Below are 19,796 nucleotides of genomic sequence, written 5' to 3' on the forward strand. Positions count from 1 at the left end.
TAGAAATTGCCCAAAAAGTTTTTAACAATAGGAACACCTTAGAGGCCAAGCAAGATAAGGGAGTTACTAAAGCAGTGATAACAGCACTCCAGGAAACCCGAGTTACCTCCCGGGAACCAGAAATCCAGCAGAGAAGCTGCTGCAAAGTTTTAAGAATTCCCCTACTTTGTTTGATGATATGCTGAGCCAAGACCTTGCTGATTTCTGAGCTGAGTTACAACTTACTCTTAGCCACAAAAACCCAGGAGGACTGTAAAGAGACCACCCAGTCATTACTAAGGACCCTACAGACTTTAGAGTGCCGGGTCTCAGCTAAAAAGGCCCAACTCTGCCAGCCGAGAGTTACTTACTGGGACTCTATTATAGAGAAAGGCAACCGGGCACTGGCACCCAGCTGAATCCAAGCAGTGCTGCAAATACCCACCCCCACCATGAAACTCCAAGTTCAAAAATTCCTTGGGGCACTAGGGTACTGCAGGCTATGAATTTTAGGATTTTCTGAGATAGCCAAGCCCCTGTATGCCTGCACTGGAGGAAATCAGCCCTTAACATGGACAGAGGTAGAGCAACAGGCTTTTGACAAGCTCAAGACTGCCCTGACTGTGGTCCCAGCCTTAGCCTTGCCAGACAGCTCTAGATCTTTCCAGTTGTTTGTGCATGAAAAACAGAGAGTTGCTAATGGGGTGCCCACCCAAACTCTGGGACCCTAATCCCAGCCATTCACCTATCTTTCAAAAGGACTTGATCCCGTAGCCTCTGGGCGGCCAGCTTGTCTGAGAATGGTGGCGACCCCAGCCCTATTAATCAAAGAGGCAGACAAGCTGACTTTGAGACAGGAGTTAAACTTAGTGGCTCCCCACGTGGTAGAGTCGGTACTCCGTGGAGCCCCAGAAAATGGATGTCAAACGCCGCCATATTGCTACCTGACAGCAGGCCAGAGGAGCCAATTCATGACTTCCAATGGACAATAGATGTCCTCCACGCTGCGCGACCGGATCTCACTGACGTCCCCCTGCAGAACCCGGAAGAGGTATTGTATACGGATGGAAGCGGCTTCATGGTCAACAGAGTCAGGTATGCCGGGGCAGCTGTGGTTACCCTAGAGCGAGTTATCTGAGCTCAGGCTCTCCCACACGGGACCTCAGCCCAGAAGGCCGAACTCATAACTCTAATAAAGACCTTGGACTGGGCAGAGGGAAAAACTGTCAATATCTACATAAATAGTCGATATGCCTTTGCTACAGCCCAAGTACATGGACCCATTTATAAAGAAAGAGGGCTGCTCACCTCAGAGGGAAAGCTCTATGGAAGCCCAGGGCAGTGGCATTAATACACTGCAAAGGACACCAGAAGGGAGATTCACCAGAGACAAGGGGAAATAGGGCAGCTGACCTGCAAGCCAGATAGGCAGCCTTGGGGCCAATAAAACCTCTGACTCTTCTTGTGACTTTGCCGGCCCCAAACCTGCCTCGTACCCCAACTTACTCGCCTGAGGAAGAAAACTTTGCTAAAGAACAGGGTGGAGGGCAAAATTCCACAGGATGGTGGCTTCTACTAGACATAAGGATTGTGCTCCCTGAGGCTCTAGAGAAGACTCTAGTTAAGAACACACCAGGCCATTTACTTAGGACAAACAAAACTCACTGAGTTGTTAAGGGCCAGATACTACATTCCACATTTACATAAGATTGTTAGGGAAACTACTATTCATTGTAATGTAAGCGACAGGGTAAATTTAGGAGACAGTAAAACTAGTCAAGCAGGAATAAGGCTTAGGGATACTAGCCCAGGGGAACAGTGGAAGGTAAATTTTACTGAAATAAAGCCCCCAGCTTGAGTCTGTAAATGCCTCCTTATGTTTACAAACACTTTTTCTGGATGGGTCGAGGCTTTTCCTACTAGGTCAGAAACTGCACTGGTAGTAACAAAGAGATTGCTATAGGACGTGGTTCCTCGGTACGGCTTGCCCCTGACACTGGGATCACATAATGGCCCTGCTTTTATGGCACAGGTTTCACAGGGCCTACCCAAGGCCCTGGGCATATCCTGGAAGCTACACTGTGCCTATCGCCCCCAGAGTTCAGGGCAGGTTGAAAGGATGAACCGGACCATAAAGGAAACTTTAACAAAATTCATTCTAGAAACCCGTGAAAACTGGGTCAACCTGCTTCCTTTTGTTCTCCTCCGTACCCGATGTACTCCCTATAAGAAAGGCTTTACTCCTTTTAAAATTATGTTTGGGAAGCCCCCTCCCTTACTCCCCAAACTTGCGGACACCATACATGCTGAAGTCCATAATCATACACTCCTTAAGTCCTTGCAGGCACTCCAGTCTGTTCAGTCCCAGGTGCATTCACTCATCAGGGGAGTTCGACCTACTCCAGGGGACCTCACTGACCAGCCGCTACACCCCTTCCAGCCGGGGAATAAGGTCTTAATAAAGAGATTCACTGCCTCCGGTCTGACTCCTCGCTGGAAGGGACCCTACACCGTGATTCTGGTCACCCCCACAGCAGTCAAGGAGGATAGACTGACTGCCTGAATTCACCATTGACACGTCAAGACTGCCCCCCGATGCAAGATAAGAAATAGTTTCATCCTCAACGGACCCCCTAAAGCTAAGACTTTTGCGCCGTTCACAGTTGTCATCCTAATCTCTTTGACTCCTGTAACCACCCCCCTTAATGCCCACTTATTGTCAATAGGTCATCACGGAAGGCTCAACGGGACAATTTGTTAGTACTGTACTTGGGGCTGGAACCACCCTTGTCAGCTTAACCCTAGAGTACATTCCCAGAGATCCCATAACCTTCTCCCTAGACCTCTGCACTCTCTTAAATGAGAGCCTAGATGCAAATACTATAGGACAAATGAAGACAAAAAGATGGGGTGGGGAAATATAGTGAGGGCGAAGGAGATGGGGTGTGGGAACGTAGTGGCCGAAAAACGGCTTCAGACAATGAGGCTATATCTATGCCCAAGGTCCACACCAGATAAAAGGTAAAATTCTCATAACACCCAATACAGACAGACGTTAGAAACAGGCCCCTATAATTATACCGGGACTTGGAATAGCAGGGTCCACCGCTATAGGAATATCTGCCTTAGTCACCGGGGACCAAAATTTCCAAACTCTTTCACATCAAATAGATGCAGAAATTGCCCATCTAGAAAATTCCCTCACCAAATTAGCTGAACAAGTAGACTCCTTAGCTAAAATGGTATTGCAAAATAAAAAGGGGTTAGATGTGTTGTTCTTGAGGGAAGGAGGGCCGTATGTGGCTCTCGGTGAGCAGTGTTGCTTCTATGCAAATAATTCTGGAATTATCCAAGACAGTCTTGCTATGGTTAGGAAAAACTTAGAAATGAGGAAACACCTCAGAGAGGCCTCAGGAAATTGGTACCAAAAACTGTTCTCTTGGTCCCCCTGGCTGACATCCCTGCTCACTGGGTTAGCAGGACCCTTGGTGCTAGTGGTTCTAGGGTTAACATTTGGACCATGCCTTTTAAACATGCTCTGCAAATTTATCCAGGAAAGAATAGATTCGGTAAAATTAATGGGTCTAAGATCCAACTATGGGCCTCTGTGTCAAAAAGAGGACACCTATTAAAGATTTAATTTATGTTATAAGAACGGGGCGAATGTGATATAGCTGGCCTAGAATTAGAACCAGTACAATGCCATTTTAAAATGGGAAAACTGTTTCCATTCTCCTCACAATGACTGCTAGCCATGGCTTCTGTAAACTACTAAGATTACCTTGCAAAATGCAAAGAGAGGAAAAGCTGCATACTTTCTCTTATCTGTACTGCCAGAATTGCTGGCCTTTGTTTACCAAAGTAAGCACCCCCAGATAATTCCATCCTGGCGCCAAGTAACCTAAAATTATGTGGACCCCACACCTGTCCAGATAATGTATAAACTAATGTTTATCTTGACCTCTGTAGACCACTTAAGTGGCAATCGGAATGACAAAAGTCTCCTGGCCCTTGGAATGTCTGGAGCCCCCTCACCCTCGTCTCAGCCTAGGAGGTGATTGACAGCTTTCATTCCCATCTCCGCTCCTCACCCCAACTCCCAAGGTGGTTTTGTGGGTATAAAAAGGTCTTGTCACTCTTCTTTCTCTGCCACAGTTTGGAGAGACGTGAGTCCTCCGTGGTCACCGGCAATAAACCCTGCAATTTGGCATACTTTTGTTCTGGTATTGACTTTCTGTGCTAAGTCCAATGCAACACTTAGTTGCTTTCTAGTGGTATTGATGGAGGTGGTGAGACAGACAATAAATACATAAGCTAATAGAACTATGAAGGAAGGAAAAGTAAGTGATGCAGTGCGGATAATGTACTTTTTAAGATAGGGCATCTAGGATTTCTCGAGGTAAGTGGAAAATGAAGAGGTTTAACTGGATGCTAAGGGGTGTTGCACATTAAAAGGAACGTGTTTCTGTCTTTTCACTGCTGTGTTCTAGGAAGGCCCACCAATGCCTCTAACCTGTAAATAAATACAAATCTATTTAAATCAAGTGATACATCAATTTTATGTTGCTTGATTTGGAAATAATCCACAAAAGAAGCAATAGGTAAACATTTTACTGTTGTTTGGGGAGTAGCTACTGGACTATAAACACCAAAACCATAACTTTTTAAAAACAACAAAAAAACAAAAACGCTGCTCGAGACAGATCGGAAATTAAGGTGTTTGAAAGGCGCCAGGTTATGACACTGTTTCCAGACATCCACAAGGCGCAAAAAGAAAATCTCACTAGTCAGCTTTGCACGTGCTCTGCGCTGGGTGCTCCTGCGTGTGCCTAGTCCCTCCCTGGCTGAGTCCAGGGAGGAGGAGCCAGAGGCGGGGCGACTGGAAGCAGCCGCCTCAGGGAAGCTGCAGGATTTCCGCAGGGCGGGAGCTGGTTACCTTCCGGAAGAAAACGGCTCTTGTCAGCTAAGTCTCGTGATTGCTCTAGGAGCTTTGCTTAGCCACTTCAAACTACAGAAGAAAGAAATATCTAGCAAAATATGGCTACAGAGAGTCCAGCTACGCGTCCGGTCCAGGTGGCAGAACATCCCAGGTCGGGGAGAGGCGACGCCGGGCTTTGGGATCTCCTGGGTTAGCTAGGTGTCGATGGGGTCCACAGCATTTAGCTGCTCCCTTGGGGTGCTGCTTTTGGTTCTGGGGAGTAGGTAGAACCCTTGGGGTTCTATAAGGACATGTAGCTGGGCTTGCAAAACAAATCACGCCGCAAACACATTCCACCTTGACTGCTACCAAGGGTTGTATGTTTTTTGCTTAATCCATGCAGATTTTTCTTATCCTTTTCTTGCTGTAATTAGTGCATTCTTTATACTGGCCTTAAGGAGAAATGCCCAAATCAACTTTGAACCCCTCACATGCCAGTTGATACTGCTTTTAAAAAGTCTTCTTTTTAAATAGTCATTGAAAAAAAACCCACAAAAACTCTTTTGGTCTCTTCATCCCCTTTAAAAAAAAAAAAAGCACGAGAATCTCAACTGTCACTCAGGAATTAATTTGCTGGCAGCCCCTAGCTACAGGGTAACTAATAGTTTAGTAGTGTAGTGATCTTTTCAATTACAGGTACATTGTAGAAATACTTCTTTCTGACTAATAGGGCTGAAATCTCATAAAATGAAGTCTCTTACCTGCTACATTAGCCAAGGGCTTTCCTGAGGTTGGCTTCTCTCTGCCTTTGCTGTTTTTAGCTTTTTTCTGCTAACTTTTTTCTCTGACATCAAGTCCTTAAGCTCTTCCTCCCTTGTGGTTTATTATCACCATGTGTCAGTTGATATTATACTTTACTACAACTTGAAAATATTCTGTCATCCTTAAACCAGCAATGTGTCTTTAGCTGCCAGAAAGAAGCATAATTCCTTATTATAGAGTACAGCCCAGCTTTGGACTGCTTCTCAGTGTCTTTGAATGCTTTAATGTACTTAAGAGGATCTTGCATAACACTGTTGCCTTTATGTGTTTGAATGAATTAAGACACACTGTTAAAGGCATGCTTCCAATAACATTCATGAGAAATTTGTTACATGAAAATAACCCGATCCCTTGTAGTTTAGTTTTTTTTTTTTCTTTTTCTTTTTTTTTTTGAGACGGAGTTTCGCTTTTTTTTTACCCAGGCTGGAGTGCAATGGCGCGATCTCGGCTCACCACAACCTCCGCCTCCTGGGTTCAGGCAATTCTCCGGCCTCAGCCTCCTGAGTAGCTGGGATTACAGGCACGCGACACCATGCCCAGCTAATTTTTTGTATTTTTAGAAGAGACACGGTTTCACCATGTTGACCAGGATGGTCTCTATCTCTTGACCTTGTGATCCACCTGCCTCAGCCTCCCAAAGTGCTGGGATTACAGGAGCGAGCCACCGCGCCCGGCCCTTTTTTTTTTTTTTTCTTTTTAAGACAGTCTAGCTCTGTTGCCAGGCTGCAGTGCAGTGGCATGATCTCCATTCCTAGTTTCAAGCCATTCTCTTGCCTCAGCCTCTTGAGTAGCTGGGATTGCAGGTGGGCGCCACCACACCCAGCTCTTTTTTGTATTTTTAGTAGAGATGGGTTTCGACATGTTGGCCGGGCTGGTCTCAAACTCCTGACCTCAGGTGATCCGCCCGTCTTGGCCTCCCAAAGTGCTGGGATTACAGGTGTGAGTCACTGAGACTGGCCTGTAGTTTAGTCTTTTACATAAAACGTATCCATGTATAAATTCCTAATATGTTTCCATTTTATATGATTTTAATAATAAAGATCAACATTTCTATCTATATTTACCCTGTTTGGGGGAGGATGGTGATAACAACTTTAGGTACATGTACTAAAAGTGAAGAATTGTTTACTGAATTTCCTTAGTGTTCCTTCTCGCTTTCCATGTTTTTTTTTTTTTTTTTTTGAGACGGAGTTTTGCTCTTGTTACCCAGGCTGGAGTGCAATGGCGCGATCTTGGCTCACCGCAACCTCCACCCCCTGGATTCAGGCAATTCTCCTGCCTCAGCCTCCTGAGTAGCTGGGCTTACAGGCACACACCACCGTACCCAGCTAATTTTTTGTAGTTTTTAGTAGAGACGGGGTTTCACCATGTTGATCAGGATGGTCTCGATCTGCCGACCTCGTGATCCACCCGCCTCGGCCTCCCAAAGTGCTGGGACTACAGGCTTAACTCACCGCACCCGGCCTCATGATTTTTATATTGTTCATTCATGTGACAAATATTTATTGTTAATATTTATTCTGTGTTATCCACAGACGAGATCATAATAGATAAGGTCTACCATTTTCTTGTTTTCCATTTGTGTGCAAAATGTAATTATTACCTTCAAGCAATGTTTTATTTGCAGGAATCTTTTGCAGCACTTAACTCATTTTAAATGGGATGTATTTTGTTAAATCTAAATAGTATAATCTGTAAATTCACCTAAGCAGTCAAATATTGCAACATGCTGAGAAGGAAAAAAATAAACAAAGACCACATGGTCAGCCTTCCTGTGGAATTCTGTTTTTTTTTCTTTTCAGGATGCCTCTTCAACCTCATAGGACACATGATCCTTTGAGTAAAAAAACTAGTCAACCATATTATACATTTTAGTAAAATGTAATTTCTTTATTATTTTTATGTAAAAATCAAATGGAAATCAACGTTCTAATATTTTGTTTCTGCATCCCACTCTTGCGTGGTACCTGTACTCTAAATTTCACTGTTCTAGTTTTCTTTGCATTCTTAGCACTTGTTCTCTTATCTTTACTTTCTCTTTGGGATTAAGTTTTTAAATCGTCAGATTATTATTTTTATAGCAGTTTTAGTGACATTCATGTATCATATAACTCATTTAAAGTTTGCAATTAAATGGCTTTTAGTGTATTCATAGAGCTGTGCAACCATCACCATAATCAAACTTAGAACGTTTTCGTCTCAGAAAGAATCCAGCCATTCCTTAAATTAGTACACCCCAGAACTCCATTGCCTTTCCCCTACCCTTAAACAACTACTCATCTGTTTTCTGTATTTATAGATGAGTCACTTTGGACATTTCAAATAAATGGAATCACATAAAATATGGGTTTTTTGTTTGTTGTTTTTTTTTTTTTTTGGTGACTGGCTTCTTCCATGTGGCATAATGTTCTGAAGGTTCATGTATCAGTATATCATTTAACATGCATCAATACGTCATTCCTTTTTATGGCCAAATAATATTCTAGTTTATGGATTTACATTTTGTTTCTATTTTCAATACTTGATGGACATTTGGATTGCTTCCACCTTTTGGCTCTTATGAATTATGCTGCTGTATGAACACATTCTTGAGTCTCTGTTCTACAGTTGAGCTAGTGGGTGACAATGAATACATTCTTAATGTTAAAAATTTGGATTACTGAGAAGTATATTCAGTAAAGCCGGAAAATCCCACAGTTTCCTCACTATTGTCTCTGATTTCTACCCTGGGCTGCCAATTTCTACTTCCGTTCTTAGAAGTTTCCATTTGGTTTGTATCCTCATAATATCATTGTATCCTTACATCATTGTTACTGTATTTATAAAAATGATATAGTCACATAAGTCCAATAATTATATTTGTTGTTTTTTACTTACTTTTTTCACTTAATCTTTCTCAGATATTCTGGCATATCAGTTCATACAGACATATTTCACTATTTCTTTCTTTCTTTTTTTTTTTTTTTGAAATGGAGTCTTGTTCTGTCGCCCAGGGGCTAGAGTGCAGTGGCACGATCTTGGCCACTGCAGCCTCTGCCTCCTGGATTCAAGAGATTCTCCTGTCTCAGTCTTCCAAGTAGTTGGGATTACAGGCATGTGCCACCATGCCGGGCTAATTTTTGTATTTTTAGTAGAGATGGGGTTTCACCATGTTGGCCAGGCTCGTCTCAAACTCCTGACCTCAAGTGATCCACCTGCCTTGGCCTCCCTGGGATTACAGGCTTAGCCACTGTGCCCTACTCTGTTTTTAAGGGCTGAGAGTATTTTCTAATATGAATACCATTATTTATTTAACCATTCAACATTTAGTACACTTAGATTTCAAATTTTTCTGTCTTGTAAATGATGCTGCAACAAACATCCATATATATATCCATATATATATATATATATATATGGATATATATATGGATGTATATATTCTCTGAGCATTTGTGTGAATTTTTAAAAGCTCATTCATGAAAATGTAAGCAGAATTTAAGGTAATAAACATTTAAAATTTTGATAGCACCTGCCAAATGACCCTGCAAAAAAGATGTTATTGGATTGTCTAATTCTTGTTTTATTTATTTATTCATTTTTTAAGATGGAGTCTTACTTTTTTGCCCAGGCTGGAGTGTATTGGCACCATCTCTGCTCACTGCAACCTGTGCCACCCGGGTTCAAGTGATTCTTCTGCCTCAGCCTCCCAAGTAGCTGGGATTACAGGTGTGCACCACCATGCCCAGCTAATTTTTGTATTTTTAGTAGATACCAGGTTTCACTATGTTGGCCAGACTGGTCTCGAACTCGTGAACTTATGATCTGCCCGCCTCCGCCTCCCAAAGTGCTGGGATTACAGGTGTGAACTACAGCACCCGGACTATTTCTTGTTATTTTTGGAAACTCTTATATGTTTGTATTTGTGTATGTATATGTATTTTTAATAGAAACCATTTATTCTATATATTATAAACATAGTTTCTAGTTTAACTTTATGATATCTTTTGTTGTGTAGATATTTTATAATTTTTTTTCTTTTGAGATGGTGTCTCGCACTGTTGCTGAGGCTGGAGAGCAACGGTATGATCTTGGCTCACTGCAACCTCTGCTTCCCGGGTTCCAACGATTCTCCTGCCTCAGCCTTCCAAGTAGCTGCGATTGCAGGTGCACACCACCATACCCAGCTAATTTTTTGTATTTTCTTAATAGAAATGGGGTTTCACTATGTTGGCCAGACTGGTCTCAAACTCCTGACCTCGTGATCCACTTGCCTTGGCCTTTCAAAGTGCTAGGATTACAGGTGTGAGCCCCTGTGCCCGGCTGACATTTTATAATTTGTGCAGTGTAGTTGTTGAATAATAATGATGATAGCATCTTTGTCTTCATCATTATTTTAATGTGCCATCCAAATGACCACCAGGATGGCTAGATAGTAGAAAGGAGAGCTTTATTGGCAGTATCAGTTTGCAGACCAGGAAGAGAGAGTCTCCAGTGTGGACTGAAGGTGCTTTACCTTTGAGTAGGGATGGAGAAGTTTAGGTTTTATGTCCCACAGAGTCTGTATTATACAATAGAGCCATACATATTCAGCAGATTTTAGGGAAAAGCTATACATATTTATGAGAGGAGCCAAGCACATGTGCAGGGGTTAGCATATATGTAGCATACAACCCATGTTCACTTTGTGGCAGGTTTTATCATGAAAATGAGGTGGAATTTGGCTCTTTACATCAAAAGGTAAGCTATAGGGCACAAAGACAATTACTGCACAGCTTCTATAGGTTGGCTGAAACTGAAGGTCTGCAGTTGTTTATCAGAAAAGAATGTAAGGTTGGTCTTCTGTCCAATCAGAGTTGCATTTCTATAGCCATTCCTCAAATTTTGAGGAATGGATTGTAAGTCAGAGTTAGGAAGTGCCCAATAGGTCCTATTGCTAGGGGGCTTAGCAAGAGTGTGGTTTTACTTGTAGCCATGAGAATTTAGGAAGTCGTCATGCCTCAATCTGTAACTTTTGTTACCTTAACTTTAGGATCCCCCTTACTTGATAAAGGGGAGTTACTTTAGTTTCTCAGATTACAAATGTTTTGTGATCAAATAGTATGTTTGCTGTTTCTGGTAAACATCCTTTATTTAATTAAGGATACGCCCTTTTCTAGTATGTAAGAAAAGAAAAATGTGAGATATGCAAAATTTTATCAGGCCCAGAGAGACATGAATATGGCACTTCAGTCACATCCCTCCCCCTCTGCACCCATGCCAGAGGGCAATCATTTAAAGGCATTTTGTTCCTGAGTAGCTGCTTCCCCTGTTATCTTCGTATTCCTGTAATCTGTGATACAAAGAACAACGTACAGCCAATCAATAGGTTATGCTATTTTAATGTAAATTCTTGGTAAACAACTTAGAACTTCCCTATTTTTCCCTTGAAAAACCACTAGTAACTACTGCTAATCAGAGGGTACACTCAAGTTAACTTGAATCTACGCTCCCAAGTTTGCAATCTTCAAACTTGGCCCAAAGAAACTCTGTGTTAAGTTTACCTTACTTTTTTTTGTCTTTAGATCAACGCATGACAGATATTTAAAAATTTTTATATTTTATTTTTAAAAATTTGAGGAATGGCTACAGAAATACATATATATATATATATATATATATATATATATATATTTGTTTCTAATTTGCATTTTTTGAGAGGATCATGAAGTCATAGAATTTTCCTATTTATATTCTGATAGCATAGTGCATTTTAATCAACAGATTTCTGGTGTTGATTAACTTCATATTCCTGGAATGAACTCTGCTTGATCACATGGGTATTTTAGGTAATTACTGCATTCAATTTACCAACATTTTATTTAGAGGTTTTCTATCTACTCTCACAAGTGAGATTAGCTCATAGTTTGCTTTTGAGGGCCATTCTTGTCAAGTTTAAGCATCTGGGTTAGACGAGCCTCCTAAAATGAGATGGGAAACTTTCCATAGCTTCTGTTATTTAGAACCATTTATAAACAGAAATGACCATTTTTTTCCTTTGAGGTCCAACTAACTTCACAACATTTTTTGGGCTTCATTTCTGACAACTTTTCTATTTCTTTATTTTTATCCTCTTCTGTTAATTTTAGAAATTTGTATTTTCCTAGAAAAATCATCCATCTGGATTTAAAAATTTTAAAATCTTTTTAAAATTCATGTCTGCCTATTATTTCTAGTATTGATTTTGTTTAATGACACTCAAAGTTGTTTTCTATATTTTTAAATTAAAGAACCACCTTGTAATATTTTGATCTAATCTGCTATTTTCCTGTAGTTCATTTATCTTTTGTTTCTTTTAATTTCTTTAATTACTTTTGCTAGGTTCTTGTGTTATATGCATACTTTATTTATTTTCATTATTTATTCATTTTAAGTGCCTATTATACCGTGCAGTATGTTTTAAACACTGCCATGTAACTCCTTAATCAGATAAAGCAAAGACAAAAATGCTGTTTATTAGAAACTTATATTCTTCAAAGATTGCACTTTAAGTTTCATAATTTGACAGAGAATTCATGAAATCTACAGACTAGTTTTAACAGACAAATAACACTGTAAGCAGACATGAGTATCCGAAATTGTTTTTTAGGTATCAATTTTACAAACATTACTTACATTAGTGGTAACAGTGGAACTGGAGTGTATTGTGCCTTTTCCAAGCTGCACGGTGAGAATCACCAGGAGTGTGGTGTAACTTATGACCCTTTCCAAGGCCACAGATCTTTTGGCCTGCAGATGTCAGCCCATGCATCTCCCTTTGCTTATGGACTGGTTTGGTAATCCACTGATAGTCAGGATTTTTTCTGACACCTGTATGGAATGGATGAATGAGGATAAGCTCAAAAATTTTGTATGTTGAATCTTCACCAAACTAAAAACTCAGGACCCTTATCTGGACACGGTGACTAACACCTGTAACCCCAGCATTTGGGAGGCCAAGGTGGGCAGATCACTTGAGGACAGGAGTTCAAGATCAGCCTGGCCAATATGGTGAAACCCCATGTCTACTAACATACAAAAATTAACCAGGTGTGGTGGTGCATGCCTATAATCCCAGCTGCTCAGGAGGCTGAGGCATGAGAATTGCTTGAACCCGGGAGGCAGAGGTTGCAGTGAGAGGAGATTGTACCGCTGCAGTCCATTCTGGGCAGCAGAGCAAGACTCTGTCTCAAAAAAAAAAATGTATATACATAGAAATAAAAAAATGTCTAAAAATGTATGTATATATGTATAAATAAAAATGTACGTACATGTATGTGTGTGTGCACACAGACACACACACACACACACACACACACACACACACACAAATTCAGGACTCTTAGAACCCCACAGTGGCATCTAGCTTTCTCTTCTGCAACGGACTTCGAGCATACTTATCTGGTTAAGACTATGATGGACAGACAGGCTTGCCATAAGCTGCACCCTTAGGAAGTGGGAATTTTCAGCCATCACAGTGCACATGAATCCTGTATATAATGTTACTTTGTTTGGCCTTGTAGCCCAGTCAGCACACTTTATTGGGCTGGGTGAGGTATGGAGCTTTGTGGTAGAGCAGAGAGCTGGCAGTACTTGCTAGCAGGGACTCTCAGAAGAAAGTGCATGACATCAGACTGCTTCTTCCTCCATAGCTCCCGGATGTACTTATATACAGCTATCTTGGCTTACCTGATGGCTGCTGCCAGACAGAAAGGAAAGAGCCTTTCTCCCCGGTTATTTATTGTTTTATATGAATAGAAGGCTAGAAAATTTTCTTAGTGCCATTATGGTTTTATCTTATGGGTTTCGATATGCAGGCCCTTCATTATTATTTTCAACATAGCTATAGTTTTGGCTTTAATTTCCACTTTCTTTCAGCTTCTTGCTCATTAATTTGCTCTTAAATTCTTTTCATTCGTCTCTTCAACCCATCTACTCTTTTTATTTTCACTATCATAACTTTGTTTTCTAAGAGCTCTAATACAATTTTAGTTTTATTTTTATGTTTATTTTTTGATCTTGGAGAAATTTATTGTGATGAAAGGAACAAAATAGAGATTCAAATTTATCCTCCTTTCCCAATGGTAATTAGCATACTTTGAAATTCCATCTCTAACATATCTTAAATTCTCAAATATAACAGTAATAATAGTAATAACTAATAATTATTGTATACTTATAAAATTCTCAAAACAAACCTTTGCAGTAAGTTCTAGTATTAGTCTCAGTTTGTAGATGAGGAAAGTGAGGCATAGAGCAACTCATACAAATTAACATAAAATTCATGTTATAACCAATTGTTCTTAAATTAGTATTAAAAAATGATGTTTTCTGGAGAACATAAGCACAGACAGGATGGGGAACTTACCCAAGATCACAATGGAAGACTGAAAATACATATTTCAGCTCCCAAAATTTTACTTCATTCATTTCTGCAGTAAGTCACGTGGTCTGGCATCAGTCCTTATAGTAAAGTTCATTTCATTCATGACAGTCATAATTTTGTTTCTCAAGTTCTGTTACTAATACTGCTTTTCTTTTCTCCCTTTTTCTTTTTTAAGATTTTAATTCAAAAGAGCATTCAGAGCACTAGAGTCAGCAATTTGTGCTGTAATACTTTGGCCAATTCCCCATTTAATAATGTGATTGTTGTAGGAGCTCTTATTTTCATATTGAAATGCTCATGGTATTCTTTTTGGGGCATGCTTTTGGTGACTGCATTAAAACCCAAGGTCTTGTTGGTAGCTCACCTAGAGGTAAAATAAAGCTCCTTCCCCCAATTACAGCCATACCATTCATTATTAGAAGATTAGGGATGAAACTTAGAAAAACACTGTACACTTCAGTTCTTTCTGTTCTTAGAGAAAATGCTTTCCTTGTTTTCTTTTATAGCTTCCATGCATTTGAATTTCAAAGGTAGGAATGTTGTATAGTAAGCCTCTTGGTGATGAAGCAGTTAAGCCTTCCCAAGGAGGTCTAGGGAAATGACAATGTTTTATAACTCAAAATCATTTCATTAAGACACATTTTAGGAGACTCATTCTAACTCTACTGTTATTTAACTTCATGTTATTTGTATTTGCAGTCCTTATAAAAGCAAATTAATAAGGGTTCAAGTTCAGGAGAACCTGAATTTCATCTGTATATGATTTTTACAGGCAGAAACATTAACCCCTATTAAGGCTAGAAGAATTATCTAAGCCAGAAAGGTGGGAGTTATACTTACCACTCTCTTTACCACATTTAATTGTACCAATTCCTTTGGATTTGACATTTTAAATATCACCTTAACTTAATCTCACCCTTCTCTACCAGCTTTAAAGTACTTTCAACATTTCTCTCTTGATATATTACAATGAACTGCTATTAGATGTCTTCGTTTCTACAATCCAAATTCCACACACTTCCCAGTTTGCTTTTTCAAATGCAAAATTGATAATTTACTTCATTTTTAAATGTCTGTTCACATCCATTGCCTGTATGTTAAAAGCCAGGTTCCTCAATATAACATAGTAAGACCCTTTAAAATCTGAGGCTTGATATCTTCCAACCTCCTCCCCTCTGTTTTTAGAACCCTAATTGTAGTTTTCTGAATGCAGTATGCTTGGGCCTTTTCTTTTTTTCCTTTTTTTTTTGAGATGGAGTTTCCCTGTTGTTACCCAGACTGGAGTGCAATGGCACGATCTCGGCTCACCGCAACCTCCACTTTCTGGGTTGAAGCAATTCTCCTGCCTCAGCCTCCCGAGTAGCTGGGACTACAGGCGCGCACCACCATGCCCAGCTAATTTTTGTATTTTTAGTAGAGACAGGGTTTCACCTTGTTGACCAGGATGGTCTCGATCTCTTGACCTCATGATCCACCCGCCTCGGCCTCCCAAAGTGCTGGGATTATAGGTGTGAGCCACCGCGCCCGGTGCTTGGGCCTTTTCATGCCAATTGCTTAGAATGCTTCACCCTACCCCATTTGTCTGACATCATCCTTTAAAATTTACTTCAAACATTACCTCTTTGGGGATCCTTGTTTAATGTACCTTCCTTCTTTTTGACTTATCTTACTGCTCATATTCTCTCATAGCAGGGACTAAATGGTGTTTCTCTGTGATCCCAAAGGATGAGTGTAGTAGTGTAATCTCGGCTCACTGCAGCCTCTGACTGCTGGGTTCAAGCCACTCTCCTGTCTTAGCCTCCTGAGTAGCTGGGGTTACAGGTGCATGCTACCACACCTGGCTAATTTTTTGTATTTTTAGTAGAGATCGAGTTTCACTGTGTTAGCTAGGATGGTTTCGATCTCCTACCTTCGTGATCCACACACCTCAGCCTCCCAAAGTGCTGGGATTACAAGTGTGATATACTGGCACTCTTTACTAAAAACTTAGCTTTGTGGGCCAGGTGCGGTGGCTCATGCCTATAATCCCAACACTTTGGGAGGCCGAGGTGGGCAGATCACGAGGTCAGGAGTTCAAGACCAAACTCGGCAATATGGTGAAACTCCATCTCTGCTAAAAATACAAAAATTAGCCGGGCATGGTGGCATGTGCCTGCAGTCCTAGCTACTCAGGAAGCTGAGGCAGAAGAATCACTTGAACCTGGGAGGTGGAGGTTGCAGTCGGCCTCGTAGCAGAAACTAAGAGGTTCACAGAGACAGGTGGAATGAAGAGTACTAAGCAGAGAGAGGTTATAATGGTGTCTTCGGAGCAACAAGAGAACGCGGCAGGAAGAGAGCCAGATAAACGGATATAAACAGTTTCTGATGACTATTCAAATCCCAAGAGATGAGCTTGAATAACTTCCAAAAATATTCAACATATTTTTCTATTATTATATTAAATCTTCTTGAGTATTTTGGGGCATGGGTCTCTGTTTCTTAATTAATTAATTTCCTGAATATATCAGGCTTTAATAAATGTTTATCATCCTGGTGTTATTACCCGGGTGCAATATGATGTGGGACTACAAATAATGAGGGCTCTTCACAGAATTGACTTGGAATAATTTGAGAGTATCAAGTTATTAAATCTATTACAAGAATTTTGGATCTAGAAGAGACCTATGAGGAACATCTAGTTCAAATTCTCAAATTTTGGAGAAGAGAGGCCAAGAGAAAATGATTTGCCAAACTTTGCCATTGAATTAGAGGTCTGAGAACTAGAACTGTGGTTTCCTGATAGCCAGTCTAGTTTTCATTTGACTACAGTTCTGAGTTAGACAGTATAACCCCCCAGATTCATATCTACTTGAAACCGAAGAATGTGACCTTATTTGGACTAGCATCTTCGCAAATGTTATCATTTAAGATGAGGTCGCACTCAATTGAGTGTACTTTAATCCAATATGACTGGTGTCCTTACAAGAAGGAAAAATACAAGAAGGAAAAACAGGGAGATTGCCATGTGATGACACGGCAGAGATTAGAGTGATGCCGCTGTGAGCCAAGGAACACCAAGGATTCTGCTACGAGAAGGTATAGAGAGGCAGGGAAGAAAGGATTCTCCTCTACAGCTGTTAGAGGTACGACTGACCTCTGAGTTTAGATTTCTGGCTGCAGAATTGTGATTATAAGTCTCTGTTGTGTTAAGTCATCCAGTTTATAGTACTTCGTTATGGCAACCTTAGGAAACCAAATATACTACCATATGCTACCCCTTTTAGTATAAAGAGATTCCTCCCTGAATGTCACTGAAAAAGTACACAAAAATTACATTCTTCAAACTGGAGGGAAGGAACTTTTTCTGTTGGTTATATCAATGTTAACTTTTAAATTCTTCAATGTGCTTAGCTGTACTTTTTGTGCCGTTTAGAGGTTATAGTATTGTTCATCTTTGAATTTTCAAGGAAATATGTCACTAGGAAATTTGATTTTAATATTTTAAGAAATAATGGTGGCAGGCATATGGAGTATGTGTATGTGTGTATGTATCTTATGGATTTTCTGTTATATGATATTCTGAAATACTGTTTTTTTATTTTCAGATTACTGAAGCTAAAGGAGATGTTTAACTCCAAGTTTGGATCTATTCCCAAGTTTTATGTTCGAGCACCAGGAAGAGTCAACCTAATAGGTATTTCAAAAGTTCCTTCTCTTAATTTTTTTCTTATTCCTTTGATAAGATCTAAATTTTTAAAAATATTTTTTTCTTAATTTTTTCAAAAATAGAATATTTTACATGTATCTACTAATAATAAGATGTGCCTTTGCATAAGGAACATACGTTACTTTCATCCTTCCCAATCCATGTTATTAGTATTGTTCATTTGTTTTTTAAATGTATAAATTTGTTGAAGCCAAGTTGTTAATATTATTTTCATGGAAAATGAAAATATTTTTCTAGGCCAGAGGTTAAAATTCTAGACTGTGGTAAGTAGTTTTGATGGTTTTATATTTACTCATTGGTGTAGGGCTGCGGAGGCCTCACAGGGTCGTGGGGTGTCCCTTATGCTGTGTTGAGGTGCAGGATCCAAGAGGTAAAGAGACAGGACACTGAAGAACTAGTGAAAAGCATCTGGATTCAGGGGGCCATACCACCTGTGAGTGGAGATGGGTGGTGGCCCCCAAATGCCCAAAAGCATCTGTAGTTATTAGGTACAAGCAGGGGGCAGGGTCGTGAGTGAGGTCATCATCTATATGCTTAGGGCATAGATAATAACGGGAGTTACAAGCGAGGGGACCACCCCATTATGTCACCTGGGCAGAGAGGTGGGCCATGCACATCAGGGGGCTGTGCCCTGTGCAGTAGTAGAGGGTTGTGACAGAAAAGGGGTCCACCCCAATTAGGTCACGGAGGCAAGGAGGTGGGCTGTGTGCAACAGGTGTCGTGCGCAACACTTCTTGTCTAGGGGCTGGAGACTTCAAAGGATTTCTTATAGAAGGATACTATAAGCTTAATGCAGTGGGAGCTGACAGACTTGTGCTCTTCTCTTACGATATTTTGGGAGGATTCTTTGAGCTAGCACAGAAGCAAGAAAAGACTGACAGGGTGTATAGCCGCAGTGACTAGTCACACCAGAAGGGTTCTTCTCTCTTGGTTACTTCCAGGATCTCAGGCCAAGGCCTACTTTCCGCAGGAACTGGATGCAAGGTAATACAACTCCTTAATCAGGAGGAGAGGCACTTGCTCCAAGCCTGCCATACAGCGTATGCCCTTTCAGACAGGGACACCACTGTCTGGATCTTTGGTTCTCGTCCTGGTCTGGCTGTTTTCCCAAGTACTGTTTCTGTTCTGTGACTGCTCTAGGCATTCCCCCTGCTACAAACTACTATATGGTTATATAGAAGGATCATATAAATCAGCACTAAATGTGTCAGTACAGCTCCGACTACAATACCTATATGATTATGTAGAACTAAGTATGCTAGATATACGTAAGCAGTAAGTTACACTTCAAGCACTAATTCTATAAACTAATACATGATTATATATGAAGGATTATATAAAGGAAACAGCTGAGCAATAACACTCTAAACTAAAATATTCTTCAGGTACAACTGTGCCTGGGGTCTGGACAGTTCTCCTCCCTTGGTGCCCATGGGGGGTGTTACCCACACATTGGGTTAGAGAAGCACAGGGAAACCTTACAATTTCTTGCTACTAAAAGTATGCTCCAGATTTTGCAGGTCTTCTAGATGAATTTATCTTTCCTTTTGTTTATCCTGTGAAGTACTTTGAATTTTACTACCTTTTAGTGATAAATAACTCAGCCTTAAAACATTTTGCTTACTATCATTTTATCAATGTCCATATATAATAATTAACATAGTTGTACTTAGACTATACTTAAAATGTACATACCATTTTAATCTTATTTCTTCCTTTAATATGTCATGAATATTTCCATGTATCTGTTTCCATTTTCTGCTGCTATAACAGAGTTCCACAGATGAGGTAATTTATAAATAATAGAAGTTTATTTGGCTCATGATTCTGGAGGTGACAAGTTCAAGATCATGGAACTGGCATCTGGTGAGGGCCTTCTTAATGAGTTACTCTATGGTGGAACAGCAGAAGGGCCAGAGAGCATGCAAGAATAGAAAGGAAGTCAGGAAGGGGTTTAGTTTCTGCTTTCTGCACATGGCTAGCCAGTT

The 19,796-nt window shown here is 40.4% G+C and overlaps 1 protein-coding gene across 6 annotated transcripts in view; it reads left to right on the forward strand.

The window, feature by feature from the left end:
• GALK2 (galactokinase 2) overlaps positions 1-19,796 on the forward strand; it is a 123,454-nt gene that overhangs the window by 12,803 nt on the left and 90,855 nt on the right. For 3 of the 6 annotated variants that reach the window (XM_035259617.3, XM_035259622.3, XM_035259618.3), the window contains exons 1-2: positions 4,898-5,069; positions 17,687-17,775. In XM_035259617.3, coding sequence (XP_035115508.2) covers positions 5,017-5,069; positions 17,687-17,775 — 142 coding nt within the window. In that variant the 5' untranslated portion in view covers positions 4,898-5,016. Of the gene's footprint in view, positions 1-4,897; positions 5,070-17,686; positions 17,776-19,796 lie in introns of those variants that run through there. The other 3 variants (XM_035259619.3, XM_078334216.1, XM_035259621.3) reach the window with 1 other exon arrangement.

Source organism: Callithrix jacchus, chromosome 8, assembly GCF_049354715.1.
Source record: "Callithrix jacchus isolate 240 chromosome 8, calJac240_pri, whole genome shotgun sequence".
Classification (NCBI taxonomy): Eukaryota; Metazoa; Chordata; class Mammalia; order Primates; family Cebidae; genus Callithrix; species Callithrix jacchus.